At 36.8% G+C, this 15,194-nt stretch overlaps 2 protein-coding genes across 3 annotated transcripts; one reads left to right on the plus strand and one right to left on the minus strand.

The window, feature by feature from the left end:
- LOC121254725 (pollen-specific protein C13-like) lies at positions 1 to 1,986 on the plus strand. Its single transcript, XM_041154868.1, has 2 exons — positions 1 to 458; positions 1,544 to 1,986. Exons 1-2 carry the CDS (start codon positions 299 to 301, stop codon positions 1,867 to 1,869), a joined length of 486 nt encoding a protein of 161 aa, XP_041010802.1. The 5' UTR covers positions 1 to 298; the 3' UTR covers positions 1,870 to 1,986.
- A 5,290-nt stretch (positions 1,987 to 7,276) lies between these two features.
- Positions 7,277 to 14,896, minus strand: LOC121254721 (rust resistance kinase Lr10-like). Of its 2 annotated transcripts, none has more exons than XM_041154866.1 (5): positions 14,732 to 14,896; positions 14,289 to 14,312; positions 13,970 to 14,005; positions 12,716 to 13,584; positions 7,277 to 7,528 (listed from the first exon to the last, which is right to left on the minus strand). In XM_041154866.1, exons 4-5 carry the CDS (start codon positions 13,571 to 13,573, stop codon positions 7,463 to 7,465), a joined length of 924 nt encoding a protein of 307 aa, XP_041010800.1. In that variant the 5' UTR covers positions 13,574 to 13,584; positions 13,970 to 14,005; positions 14,289 to 14,312; positions 14,732 to 14,896; the 3' UTR covers positions 7,277 to 7,462. The 2 variants fall into 2 exon arrangements, with proteins under 2 accessions (XP_041010800.1, XP_041010799.1); XM_041154865.1 differs by having other exon boundaries at positions 12,716 to 13,741.
- Positions 14,897 to 15,194: the final 298 nt, after the last annotated feature.

Here is a 15,194-nt window from a genome sequence, read left to right on the forward strand (position 1 = left end):
TCGCCAAAATGTACCCTTAACCCACTTATTACAACGTGGGACTTCTTGACCCGGGAAAACAGTAATCAAACTCAATTAGTTTTCGTGTAGGCATACACAGAGAGATATCTCTCACGCGTTTCTGGATTGCCCCCAAAATCTATTCTTTGCTTTTCTTCACTCCACACTCTTTAACATTTCCACCGTCAATATCTAGCTTGCCTCCATTGAAAGGCTCTCCCTCTCCAATTAGGGTTCTTCAGCACCCACACTCTCAAATCTCTCCGAATCCGAACGACCCAAAACAGAAGAAGCCAGAATGGCCACAAAAGTGTTTCTTTTTGCGCTATGTGCGATCCTTCCCGCGCTTATTGTTAGCGCCGGCCGCCCGGCCAGAAACCCCTTCATAGTGAGAGGAAAAGTCTACTGCGACACCTGCCGCGCCGGTTTCGAGACCTCCGCCACGACTTACATTCCCGGTAACATCTCATTTCTGCCCCTTTTTGTTTTCGATTTTTGCGAATGGGTTCCAGTAGATCTGAGAATTTATTCGGCAGATCTAAGAGGCTGCTGCTACTACTACTGCTAGTGTAGTGTTTGTGTTAAGGTTATTGGTTTTGGGTGGAAAGATTAATGTCTCTGAGATGAGTTTTTTGGTTTGCAGTTTTGGATCTGACAGGTTTCGTATTTAAAAGCCACAATAAGCTGATACTGATTAGTCATTGAAGAAATTGATATGTTATGGCATACGTTGACTGCTGCTTTTATAACGTGCAGGGTGTGTAAAATAATGTTCTTATCAACACCTTCCAAATATTTAAAAATATAAAGAAGTGTAAAGATTACTCGACGAGAAACTGTTGGTTCCCTGCGTGGTGTCTGTGACAAACTTGTTTCCTTTTTACAAAAGTAGAAGAAATTAACCACAGAAACTTGAAGGATTTGTCTATCAGCTCTGCCTCTTTTTCTTTTTCCTTTTTTAGTTTTAGGAAGAACATTCTTTTACTGAATGTTCTGGAAAACGAAGGGTCTATATTTCGTGCTTTGGCTACAACCATCCTGATTCAGTTGCAGTACCCAATTTTCCCGCTGGTGGTTTTAGAATTTAAAATAGACCAACCAACTTCTGTTTTTTTTTTATTGCAAGGTAACTCAGAGACCGGCAATTATGTTTTATACGCGATTAAACTGCAGAATTTTCCTTAGATAAGTTTTTGGTTTTCACCGATGAGATGTAGCCCCTAGAAATTGTTTAGGATTTTCAATCCTTAAGACCTGGGGAGCATTCTTTAAAACCCAGCAATTGACCGAATGAAAAAAATGGAGCATACCTCCAAGATCAAGACCCTTACCACTCAAGTCAATCCCTGACATGGCAAAACCTTAAGAGGAAATGCGTTTCTCGTTTATTTGAACCTATTTTAAGCATATTGTTGTTGCCTTCTACTTGGGTTTATATGTCCTCAATAGCATTGAATTGCTCATATTGATAGAGAAAATCTTTGTTTTGGGCTTTTATTTCTCTAGTCTTGTAAGGATCTCTTATTGATCGTGTGCATTGCAGGTGCAAAGGTTAGGGTCGAATGCAAAGACAGGAATACAATGCAACTCTTATACAGCAAGGAGGGAACAACCGACTCTACCGGAACCTATAGTATACTGGTGGCTGAGGACCATGAGGACCAGCTTTGTGATGCTATGCTTGTTAGCAGCTCCCAGCACGACTGTGCAACAGCATCCCCTGGGCGTGAGCGTGCCCGTGTCATCCTCACTGGCTACAATGGCATTGCATCCAACAATCGTTTTGTCAATGCCATGGGCTTCATGAAGGAGGAGGCCTTGTCTGGCTGTGCCGAGGTCCTTAAGCAATACCAGGAGGATGATGAGTAGTTATTCTTTATGTTCATCAAATGTGTCTAGTAACTGAGCTATATTCTAGTATGTATTTACTTCTATATTGATGGATTGCTATCTAAAAGTTATGCTATAAAAGTTATTTATTGTTTGGTAACAATATGTTTAAAAGACTTTCAAATATGTTATATTTTATTTTTTGGAAACAAATTAAGCTTTCTAAGGTAGAAATGTCATTTATTTAAATTTTTAAAAATTTATGAACATATCTTTAAAGTTTAAAAGTTATAATTATTTAAAAGTTATATGATTATTTTCGTCTATTGATATTCTTTTTAAAATTTGAATTATGTCTGCATTATTTAGAAAACCACATTTGAGAAAAAAAAGGTTTTTTTGAACGTATTTTTTAATTTGTTTGTAATTAAAAGTGTTTTAATATGTAAAATCTAATTTTTTTCTTTAAATAACCTTTTAAGTCCATATAAGCAGTACTTACCAAAAAAAAATTCTATTAAAGTACTTTTTAAGACTCCTTGCTACAACCTCAAACAGGCCCTTAGAGTGTACTGATTTGCTTATTGCCCCCAATAAATTAACTTTCTTTAAGCTGAAAATGCTGTTGAATTAGATGCAGAATTAGAAAGATTGTAAGAACAGAAAAAAGTGTTGAATAAGAGGTCCCAAAGCATAATTCAACAACCCCATTCCTCATATACAAGTAAATAACTTGTATTTTATGAAAAGGGGAAATATAAAAGGAAAATGATAGGAAAATAATAGTAACCCTATCAATATAAAATAAGGTTTCAAAAGGAACCTGTGTTTTGTCAAAAGGGAAGTCGGCAAGGAATGAGGCAGTACCGGAAAGCCAGAAAGGGGATCAGTGGGGTCCTGGCCCGTCCTCGATCGGTCTTTCTCCCGTCCAAAATATTTGTAGTTATTAACTTATTAGATTGGTGCGGTCCTCGGTATTTCAGAGGTTAATATGTTAGATTTATGAAGTGGTAATTTGTAAAGTAAAATATATTATTCACAAATAGATTACATAAAAATAATCTAATCTCATAAATTATGTATTTCATTAAATTGTAAAGTTATTTTTATTATAAAATAAATTTAAAAAATGATATGAAACTACGTTAATTTATGAGCTTATTTTTATATAATTTTTTTGCATCATCCAATTGTAAATGATTGTAAATGTTACTGGTTTGGCCGGTGTGTATTATACACCAGAAAAAAAAAAAAAAAAAAAAAGAGCAAAATACCAACGATTGGCAGAAATGTTGTATCTTGGCTTTGTAACTAACATTATGGAGAGATGTATCTCTTAGAACATCATTATCTCCCTCCGATCTCTTTAGGTATCTTTATTTAGGCAGTGGGCATGAGTGTCTTTAAAATAAAGGGAAATGATATTCCCACTGTGAAATATTACTGACAAATGTCTTTATTTTTCCTTCAAATTCTTTGTCACCTTCTTAATTTTTGAGAAAGAGTACCTTATTGCCATAAGGTTATGGTGGTTTTGAAGAAATTCTTCAACAACTTCTACATTAACAAATTGTTTTAAGGTTATGCTTGATACAGTTAACATTTTAACTATGGCTAGACAAAAGAAATTGATAAACAATCTTTAATTTTTTTAGTAAATAAGAAACACAAACCTCGAATTAGAGTTCGAAAGTCTGGTTCAGATTGATACCAGATGATATGTTTCATTGAGTATATATAATGTTTACAAGATTGGAAAGAATCCAAATATATATTAAACTAGATTATATCTTAATAGAATAAAATACAATAATCTCAGTAGCTATCCATGTGATGATCCGCTAGAGAGGTTGTTGGGCTTTTCAGTGGAATGGATAATGTTGGACTCTTCTGTATTTTGAATTGGTTGGTTAGCTCCTCGTACCTACTAGGATAGTAGAACTTCTTAATCTAGTATTCATCTCAAAATTAGAAATTTAAAACCTAAGTTTTACATACCAAATCAAAAACCTCAATTCAAAACTACTTTTGAAAACAACAAAATCAAAACATATCTACAACCCAAACTTAATCAACCTAAATTTATTGAAAATCACACACACACACACACACACACACACACAGATCAGAGAGAGACCGGTGATTGAGAACAAATAAACGTTGGTCTCGACGACAAATCACAAAGAAGAGAGTTTTGTAGGAGGTTAGGGTTAGGGTTCAGAAGCTTTAAAGAGGGTTAAACAAAAGAAGAAGAGGCCCTCGGCTTTGGATTAGGGTTCAAAACAAAAAATAGTCAACGGGATCTTCATCAATAGGGAGAAGAGAAGAGAATGGAGGAGAATGAAGAGAGAGAGAGAGAGAGAGAGAACGAACACGGAGAAGAGACGCAAAGAGAAGGAAGATGCGTCGAATGAAACGCATCGTTTCACCACCCCCAAAATGAATTGTTTCATTAAAATCTCTTCCTTCTATCAGATCCCACTTTCATTTCATTTAAATCCCCTTCCCGCCCGCGTGCTCAACTAACCTTATCAAAAAATAAAATGAACCGTTTTATTTAACATCCAAGTGGATAGTTGGGGCGTGATTCATCCCCAAGTCGGCTGCATTCAGATTTTTCAAACTCACCTATCGCCGCCAGATGTTGTAAGAAATGGAATGTTGTGCAAAAAAGAAAGAAAAGAATCACATTAATGACTATATATATCAACAAGCTAGCCAAGTATGTTCAGGTATGTTTTCCACAGGTAAGTAGGTATGTAAATTAAGGGTTAAAGACAAGTGCAAAGAGCAATAAAGCTAAGCAATATATATCTAGAGTCCCAGGAAGTTCACCACAAATGTCGTAATTGGGTTGACGGGAGAATCGATCGAGAGTCAATTAATTTGAGTGGAAGACGGGGCAAATTATTGACATGCATGAGCATTGACATTGGATTGACTATTTTTTTCTTTCAAATTTTGACTAATATGTAAGTTTTTCACTTTTAGCTAATAATTCAAAACTTAAAGTCTACATTGGATTAGTCATCACTCTCTATAATAATAAAATATTATTATTTTTTTTTATATTTTTATAATTAATTTTTATTTTATAATTAATTCTATTTTCATAACCTCTTATAATTTTCAACAATCATATTCATTTTCATTTTCACAATCCAAGAAACAAAATTTCATCACACGATATCAATATTATCAAAACAATTCCATTGATTTTTAATGCAACCAAGCCAATTCTCACAAACATCATCAGTCAATGTAAAGAAGATTATGCTCACAAACAGGTTGCAAACAAATCTCACAAACAGGATGCTCACAAATGGTTTTTGCCAGTATGCTTGGCTACCATCATTTGAAAGCTATACAAGGCTTTGATAACAACTAATGCAAAATGAGAGTAATGAATAGGGTGGTAACCAACCTATAAAACTATGAACATCCTAAAGGCTGCCATCCTAGTTGCTGCCAACATTCTCAAACACTCATATTTGTGATCCAAAATAATAAAAAGCCACAAAATAATCATGGGCTACAACCCTAAAACAAATACAACCACAATATACAAAACAACCCCAAAACATTACACCAACAAAAGGCTACACATCTTCAAAAGATGAAGATAGAGATGGAGATGAAAATCGCTTCCTAGATTTCTCAAAAACCTCTTTTTGAAGATTCAAGAAATATTCTCGTTGCATTCCATTCATACCAGCAAGATCCATCTTCATTATTTCCATATCGATCTTCCTATTCTCCATATTATTTCTCCTCTTTTTCTCTGCTAGTAATTGAGCCCTATCAGCATCCAATTTACTGGTCACTTGTCTTCTTTCAGACATGAAGACAGCTCTATCATTTGTCATGCAATTTAAGGCCTCAACAAATTCTGAATCGTAAGATTCTGCTGCCTTCATTTTTCTCTCCCTTTCTTTCTCAGTCTTCTTGCCTAGAGGTCTCTAAAAAATGACCTCTACGTTGTCATCTATCGCGTCGTCTCCTAGTGGAGTTGACTCTGCCATAGCAGGGCGTTTCCCATGTGGTTTCCTTCTTGTAGACAACATGGACACGTATTGTTGCCATTTTGGTTGATGTCTCAATAGACACCAGTAATGTTCCATGTTGTGTGTGGCCTTCTCAGTCTCTCTATACATGATTTTAGCTCTTTCAATCTAAATATGCGAATCAAACAAGAATGTGAGAATAGGATTTTAGCAAGAAAATTTAGAATGAAATTTAGTTAGAAACACATACCTTGTCTTGTTCTGTCGCACCACTTGAATGCAAAGATTCTACTTGAGCCACACCAGGACAAAATTTATTTGTGCATTTTTGGATCACCGACCATCGATTGGTCAATAACCCCCAAGAACGATTTGCCATGCTAGTATTTTTATGCTCATTGTAATAATTGCTAATTTTCTCCCACATTTGAGAATATTTTTTATCCGTCCCCTGAATAGCATCCATGCTAATATTGAGCCAAACTGACACGAGGAGATTGTCCTCCTCTATGGTGAAAGACACACCTCGTTGTGTTTTCTTACTAGGTAGCCTTTTTTCACCTTCCAATAGTGTTGCTTGGAATCCAACATTATCATGGCTACTAGTCATTATGGTATTGGATCTCCCTTGTTCACCACTTTGCAATAGAGTGGTAAAGAAAAGATCTTCATCAAATGTGGTGTCCATCCTTGATTCAAGTATTATTGTAAAAAATCAGGACTAGACTCATAAACACTGCTATTGAACAGCATCCACAATCTCAAGTATTCACACATAATCTCATGCAAGCAGGTGTTTCAAACTGTTCAAATAGCTAGCTGATTCTTCTTCAAGCATTTTTACAACTTTTTTCATTGAAGAATGATTATTATGATGATAATGATGATGATCTGTGTATATACCATATAATAAGACAATGATCATCATCATCTTAATTTGTAGCCATTTTCTTTGGCAAATTAAGTTTCAGCACTATCTTTTCCATCATTGAACTGACATTACATGCACCTAGGCATGAAAGTATTTAAGTTGTTTCTTTTGCCCACCATTTCCATGATCAATAGCATTCAAATGCTATAAACATCAGTTTTATATCAAAAAAGTATCGAAGCCAATAGTAATACTTTTGGTGTTGCCATTAGAGCAAGGAAAGAATACTGGATAGAAAGCACATTCAGGTTTTATAGTTACAGCCAAACGCACGATGAGATCACCTTGCTTAATTTTAGAGACATTGCAATGCTAGCTAGCTAGCCACTAAAATGAAATTAACTTGGCCATTCAAATTTAAGACTTGGCTAGTTACCGATCAAAGAATAACGATTCACTATTATTTCATTTAAAAAACAGTTTCCTTACTGGTTAAAAAGTTGTTGAGTGCCAATTATATAGTCCAATCAAATATATATACCAAACTGGAACAATTAAAAGGTCAGATACAAATTCTTGAAGGATAGCTTTTTCTTTATAAAGTGAAACTTACTGGTTAAATATGAAAAAGGTCATAATCATTTACGGTTATAATAGGAAGTATATATATCTACTATATTCTACCAAATAGGAGAAAACAGATGCCTGTGTCCGCATTAAAATTTGGATGCTAGCTTTTTCTTCATGAAGTTGATGTTCAAGTTTGACTTGAAATATGATCTTCACATTCTGTTATCACTCTCTCTAGCGATGAAAGGGGAGCCTTTATTGAGACAGCTAGAAGAAAATTAGGAGGCGTAAATTGTGGATCAAAGCTGCATATTGTTGTTCTCTATATGCAGTTTTGACTTTGCTCTATTTGGAATGACAAGCCCCTGACTTACAAGAAAACTAGAGGAGCTGCTTGCTTCATTTGGAGTCTGATATGCAGATCATAGGAAATAGATAGTTGTCCTCTATTAATTTATTTTCCCAACACATTGTATAGATTCAGTCTATCTTAACTTTTTGTATATATTAGAAGAAGACATCTTGTAATATTTTCAATTCAATCAAACGAAAGCAATGGTGACCACATTGGTTCCAACACCAGATATTTTCTTTTGTTATGGTATCAGAGCAAGAGCTTTGAATCTCTCTATTCTAAAGATCCTGACATCTCATCTTCATCTCAAAAAAAAAAAACTTCCTCTTACCCACCCTCATTATGGCTGAACCTCACCAACCTGAAGATGAATTTTTCAATTCCTATTTCCTACATCATGGGGAGAGTCCTGGACTTGTTTTAGTCTCACAACCATTAACCCCTCATAATTATCATGCTTGGAGTAGAGCTATGTATGTCGCTCTCTCAGCCAAAAATAAATTAGGCTTCATCAATGGCACCATCAAAAGGCCTGCTGATACAGATGCCAAATACCCACAGTGGCAGAGATGCAACCATATGATCCTATCTTGGATCATCAACAGTCTCTCACATGAAATTGGTGGATACATCATGTGGTCAGACTCGGCATCAACAGTATGGTATGAGCTCAAGAAAAGGATTGCAAGGTCAAGCAATAACAGAATTTTCATGCTTGAACAGCAGCTATCAACAACTAAACAAGAAAAACATCCAGCAAGTGTCTATTTTTCAAAGTTGAAATACATCTGGGAAGAGATAATGAGGTATGAAGAACCTTTCAAATGCTCAGCAATGGATTGTGGGGCTATTTCCGTGCTGAACAAAAGGCTTGAGAGAAGACAGATTATGCAATTCCTTATGGGATTGGATGACACTCACGCAAACTTAAAAAACCAGATTCTGTTGAAGGACCCGCTGCCCTCACTAGATGAGGTGTTCAATCTTGTCCTACAAGGAGAGGCAAATCATGAACTTACTAACCCAGTCCAAAATGTTTTGGAATCTGCAGCAATGGCAGTCAACAGTGGCAGACCTCAGAACCAGAAGGGAAATTCCAAGCAAACAAAAGGAAACTACAAAGGATCGGGTCCTAAGGAGCAAGCACCATGCACGAAATGTGGGAGAACAAATCATACCGTGGAAACTTGTTGAGAAATCTACGGATACCCTCCAAACCACAAACTGTATAAGCCAAGAACTGGAGGTGGAAACCAGCAGAAGATGGCCAACAATGCATCCTCAGATGAAGGCTTGGGGGTGACAAATCTAAACATCTCACCAGACCAGATACAGCAGCTCATAGCCTTTTTGTAGTGCCAAAATTCCACTCCATCTAGCAGCAACTCAGAAAATCAAGGTATAAATATACCAAAACATAGCGGTAAGCTTCTTGCTGCTTCATCTATTTCCTTGAAACATTCTTTGAGCTACACAAACAACATCACCAATAGAAGTGCATGGATTCTTGATAGTGGGGCAACTGATCACATCACAGGATCTCTTGAGCTCCTCACACAGAAAAAGTCTTTGGAAAATGTCTCGGTTAATCTACCCAATGGCACTACGGTACCAGTTTCACATATAGGGACTGTCATCATTTCATCTGCTCTCATTTTAAAGAATGTCCTATACGTACCTAACTTCCATTACAATCTCATTTCTACAAGTCAGATTAGTCGAGACCTAAACACTTGTTTCATTTTCTTGGCTAAACAATGCTTTATTCAGGAGCTGGACACTTGGAGGACGATTGGAATTGCTAGAGAAAAACAAGGGCTCTATCTTTTGGAGAATAATCAGCTCGGGGACAAGCTACCATCTCACCAACCCTTGGCCAACTCTTCCTCTGTTTTGACACCAGAATTGTGGCATTTACATTTGGGACACCCTTCCGATCAACGCCTCAATTTATTACATAGTATAGAGCCTAATATCCCTCCTTTTGTTGACAAGCATCAATGTGAAACTTGTCATATGGCAAAACAAACCCGGTTGTCTTTTCCAAAGAGTCAAAAATTTGTCGATGCACCTTTTGATCTAATACACATGGATATTTGGGGCCCTTTCTCCGTTAGTTCACTCAACGGTGCTCATTATTTTGTAACAATAGTTGATGATCACAGTAGAATGACATGGATTTACCTCATGCGTTCTAAAGGACAAACAAGACAAATCATACAAAGTTTCTTCAATCTTGTTGAAAATCAATTTCGATGTAAGATTAAAGGAATAAGGTCTGATCAAGGAAAAGAATTTCAAATGACCGAATTGTTTGCTTCAAAAGGGGTTGTTCACCAACAAAGTTGCATCTATACTCCCCAACAAAACTCCATCGTTGAAAGAAAACACCTACACTTGTTGAATGTAGCAAGAGCTCTCAGATTTCAAGCCAATTTACCCTTAAAATTCTAGGGAGAATGCGTTGTCATAGCAGCGTATTTAATAAATCAAATCCCTTCTCCAAACCTCCAAAACCGATCCCCATATCAAATCATTTTTTCTAAAATCCCTTCATATTCTCACCTAAAGACTCTAGGATGTCTATGCTATGCATCAAATCTCAATCCACACCGATCCAAGTTTGATCCAAGAGCACGTAGATGCTTGTTCATAGGATACCCTAATGGCATTAAAGGTTACAAACTCTTTGACTTGAAGACTCAAGAAATCTTCATTAGTCGTGATGTAATCTTCTATGAAACCACATTTCCCTTCCTAAACACAAATCAGCTACCCTCACTTTTACAAACACCTCATCTCTCAAGACTTGATGACCTGGCCGTAATACCAAACCCCATCTCAGAATATTTTGAGTCTCCACCAGCAGCACCTGCTCAAACTAGCCACGACACCACTATTGAAACTTACCCACTCGCTGAGCATTCCCATCCTAGTGACACATCCCAGCCAGAGCTACACTTACCTACACCAACACTCATTGACCCTGAGCTGAGAAGATCCACTCGACAAATAAGGCAACCTGGCTATCTCTAGGATTTCCATTGCCGACTTGTTACCTCTCTAGCAATGCCACATGGTTCTCCTGTTGTACAGCAAATAGATGACGGTAAATCTCATTCCCTTTCCTCTGTCCTCAATTATGATAACATGTCCCCGGCTCACCGTAGCTTCAGCTTAGCCATCACCATGGAACCCTAGCCCACCTCATTTGCCACAGCTAGCCAGCATTCTCATTGGCGAATGGCTATGCAAAATCAACTCAGAGCCCTTAAAGAAAATGACACTTGGGAGTTGACTACACTGTCGAGAGGAAAAAGGGTTGTGGGATGCAAATGGGTGTTCAAAACAAAATACAAAGCAGATGGAACCATTGAGAGACACAAGGCATGCCTCGTAGCAAAGGGATATACACAGAAAGAAGGGGAGGATTATTTCGAGACTTTTTCCCCGGTAGCAAAAATGCTTACTGTCCGCTGCCTCTTGGCCACTGCTGCCTCTAAAGGTTGGTCCCTCTACCATCTAGACATCAATAATGCTTTCCTTTATGGTGATTTGGAAGAAGAAGTCTACATGTCATTACCACCGGGATATGGTAGAAAGGGGGAGAATCGTGTATGCAAGCTGAAAAAGTCCCTCTATGGTTTGAAACAAGCTTCAAGGCAATGGAATCACAAGTTAACTTCGGTCATCACCAAAATTGGGTTCACACAATCCAAAGCCAACTACTCACTGTTCTTCAAAAGGACAAATACATCTTTCACTGTCATGATTGTTTATGTTGATGACATGGTGATAGGAGGAGACAATGAGACCAAGATTCAACACTTGAAAGAGTATCTTGAAAAACATTTCAAATTGAAAGACCTTGGGAAGTTGAAATTTTTTCTAGGGAGAGAGATAGCCCGCTGTTCAAAAGGGATTTCTATATGCCAAAGAAAATATGCATTAGAAATCTTACAAGATTGTGGGTTAATTGGAGCAAAATCCGTTCAATTTCCAATGCAACAAAATTTGAAGCTTAAGGAGGAGGAAGGACCCGAACTTGCTGATCCAAAAGAGTACAGAAGATTAATTGGCCGATTGCTATATTTAACGATCACACGCCCAGATATTTCTTACTCTGTGCAAGTCTTGAGTCAATTTCTAAACCAATCGAAAGTGGCTCACTGGAAGGCAGCCCTTAGAGTTGTAAGATACATAAAAGGATCTCCATCACAAGGTTTATTTTACCCAGCTAACAAACCACTGCAGTTAGTAGCTTTCTGTGATGCCGACTGGGGAGCATGCTCAAAGACAAGAAGATCAATCACTGGATTTTGCATTTTTCTGGGAGATGCTTTGGTCTCTTGGAAATCAAAGAAACAAATAACAGTATCTCGATCATCAGCAGAAGCCGAATATCGCTCGATGGCATCTACCACATGTGAATTGGTTTGGTTTCGGAGCCTGTTACAAGACCTCGGTGTAACTCTCAACCAACCTGTTCAATTATTTTGCGACAATCAAGCTGCCATCCATATTGCATCAAATCCAGTTTATCATGAAAGAACGAAGCATATTGAGATTGATTGCCACATGGTTCAGGAAAGGATTCAAGAAGGTTTATTGAAACCATTTCACATTTCTACAAATTTACAAGTTGCTGATATTTTAACCAAGGCAATCGGATCTAGACAGTTTCATCATTTACTAAACAAGATGGGAATCCACTCTATAGCTTCTCCATCTTGAGGGGAGTATTGAGACAGCTAGAAGAAAATTAGGAGGCGTAAATTGTGGATCAAAGCTGCATGTTGTTATTCCCTATATGCAGTTTTGACTTTGCTCTATTTGGAATGACAAGCCCCTGACTTACAAGAAAACTAGAGGAGCCGCTTGCTTCATTTGGAGTCTGATATGCAGATCATAGGAAATAGATAGCTGTCCTCTATTAATTTATTTTCCCAACACATTGTACAGATTCAGTCTATCTTAACTTTTTGTATATATTAGAAGAAGACATCTTGTAATATTTTCAATTCAATCAAACGAAAGCAGTGGTGACCACATTGGTTCCAACACCAGATATTTTCTTTTGTTAACCTTGGGAGGTATCTGTAATTGTTCAGCTTCTCCTTCAAGCATTTCTACAACTCTGCTCATAGAAGGACGATTCCAAGGATTCATTTGTATACAACATAATGCAACAATGATCATCTTCTTAACTATCTCTTTTTCCTCTTCAGTGACACGTTCCATTTGATCAATATCTTTCCCATCGTTGAATTGATCATACACCCATGTAGAAAAGTAAATCTGGCTTGAATGTTCTGCAAACGCATTTATGTTCTTTCTTTTACCCACCATTTCCATCAAGAGCATTCCAAAACTATAAACATCGGCCTTGTATGAAATACCTCCAATATTTTTGTAGAACAACTCAGGAGCCATATATCCCAATGTCCCTCTTGCAGTGGTCAAAGAAATAGTATTGTTTTCTATTGGGTACAATTTTGCTAAGGCAAAGTCAGAAACCTTAGGGATAAAGTTCTTGTCAAGAAGGATGTTGTGAGGTTTGATGTCGAAATGAACAATTTGCATGTCACATCCTTGATGTAAATATTCAATTCCACGAGCCTCCCCTAGAGCAATATTATATGTTTTCTCACAGCTTAGGAGGACACTTTCTTCCAAGGAAAAGATGTAATTGTTTAGAGACCCATGTGGCATGAACTTGTATACAAGAGCACGCTTTGATCCATGAAAGCAAAAACCAATTAGTTGAACTACATTAATATGATGAATCCTTCCAATGGTTGCCACTTCATTGGTAAATTCTTGTCCGTTTGCTTTGGACTTGCCTAGCATTTTTACAGCTACATGACGTCCGCTTCTAAGAGTTCCTTTAAATACTGTGCCATAGCCTCCTTGACCCAATTTTTCCTTAAAATTCTTTGTCATCTTCTTAATTTCCAAGAAAGAATATCTTATTGTCATAAGGTTATTGTGCTTTTGAAGGAATTCTTCAATGGCATCATACATTGACAAATGTCTCCTTCGCCATTTATATATAAAAAAACACAACAACAAATGGAGTGCCTAATACAGTTAGGAGTACATGCCAGAGTGCTATATGCAAAAAAACCAAAAACAATTGTGAGTAAAAAAAAAAAAACTGAGAAAACACGTTTTGTTTTAGTTGAAAATATTGTTTCAATTCACAACTAGCTAACTGCATGCTTATTATTCAATATTTTCTCTGCACTTACGTTTTAAACTATTTTCTTGTCTCGTAACTAAAGGAATTATGATCTGTTAAAAAAATTAAAGAATATAAAGGAGAGATCAAAGTCTTACCGAAGAGCGACCATCCAACTTGAGGAATTAGAGTAGCTATTAATTAAGAAGAAAGATAAATATCAATTAATTAATTTGGCAAGAATATTGCGACATAAACAATCTGAAGAGTCAGAGCTCGCTGTAATAAGATTGAATAACAACAATTTTCTTGATCAGACGCCATGCATGCTTGACAAAGAAAAAAAAATCTAGTCATATAATAAGCCAGCACTAGTCGTATTAGTGTGTGCGCGCGTGCGCGCGTGTGTGTGTGTGTGTGTGTGTGTGTGTGTGTGTATATATATATATATTCCAGTTTCTGATATAGAAAACATACCTATATATGCCGGGAGAGATAAGTCTGCAGCTCGTTTGACCCAAAAAAAAAACAAAACAAAAAAAGATAGACAGAAAATATAAATCTAATTAGCGTCTGGAAACTTCAATTGAAAATCAGGTCATGAATATTACATTAATTTTAATAATGCTAAACAAGTTAACAACTATAAATTAATATATCCAATTAGCTAGATGGGTAAATATTTCATCGATCGGGTACATGCATGCCATTAATAGTTCTAATTAATTAATGAGAATCTGTCATAAGATATATACTCGGCGAAATCATATTAATATGTTTGTCTGATCAAATATTTGTGACAGCGAAAAATCCAAGAATTCAGAACATAAAGAAATATGCTAAATCAAAATAATCACGATATGTAAAATATGATCTAATTAATTTGAACATGAATATTCTAGCTCGGATCCGATTCTCACCGTCTCCGGGAATGACCCATCGAACCTCAAAACCAGATAAGAATACATTGCGCAGGTCTGTACAGGAAATATTTGAGTCAATTTCCTGGCCACGATGTGATCAGAGACATTTGCTCTATTTTGCACGAGTCCTCCACATCCATCACAGACGTCCCGTCAACTGGACGATACTGTAAAAATACGAAAATACATGCTAGAAACTAGAATTTGAATAGCAATATAGAATACGAAAATGGTGAGAATGTACCTACGGAAGCCATATTTGGAGAATGCAGATAGACCGATCTTCCCCTCCTTGCTCCTCACAAAAATATCAACTATCAATGGGGCAAGTCAATGGACATATGGAGAGGAGGAGGGACCTAGCCTCTTATAAAAGAAAACTTATGGAATCCTCCTATTAAGGACTCAAATTCAAATGAGTCTATAAGAATTCCATAATAAAGACCCTTGAGTTTCCAGG

This window comes from Juglans microcarpa x Juglans regia, chromosome 3D (genome assembly GCF_004785595.1).
Source record: "Juglans microcarpa x Juglans regia isolate MS1-56 chromosome 3D, Jm3101_v1.0, whole genome shotgun sequence".
Classification (NCBI taxonomy): domain Eukaryota; kingdom Viridiplantae; phylum Streptophyta; class Magnoliopsida; order Fagales; family Juglandaceae; genus Juglans; species Juglans microcarpa x Juglans regia.

What these genes read in the sequence shown, in the direction of transcription:
- LOC121254721 (XM_041154865.1), bottom strand. Translation starts at nt 13,654, where the DNA reads ATGTATGATGCCATTGAAGAATTCCTTCAAAAGCACAATAACCTTATG. An exon ending in AATTACAGATACCTCCCAAG is followed by an intron (nt 7,529 to 12,715) that starts GTTAACAAAAGA and finishes GTCTCAATAAAG; the next exon opens with GCTCCCCTTTCATCGCTAGA.
- LOC121254725 (XM_041154868.1), top strand. Translation starts at nt 299, where the DNA reads ATGGCCACAAAAGTGTTTCTTTTTGCGCTATGTGCGATCCTTCCCGCG. An exon ending in CGCCACGACTTACATTCCCG is followed by an intron (nt 459 to 1,543) that starts GTAACATCTCAT and finishes TGTGCATTGCAG; the next exon opens with GTGCAAAGGTTAGGGTCGAA.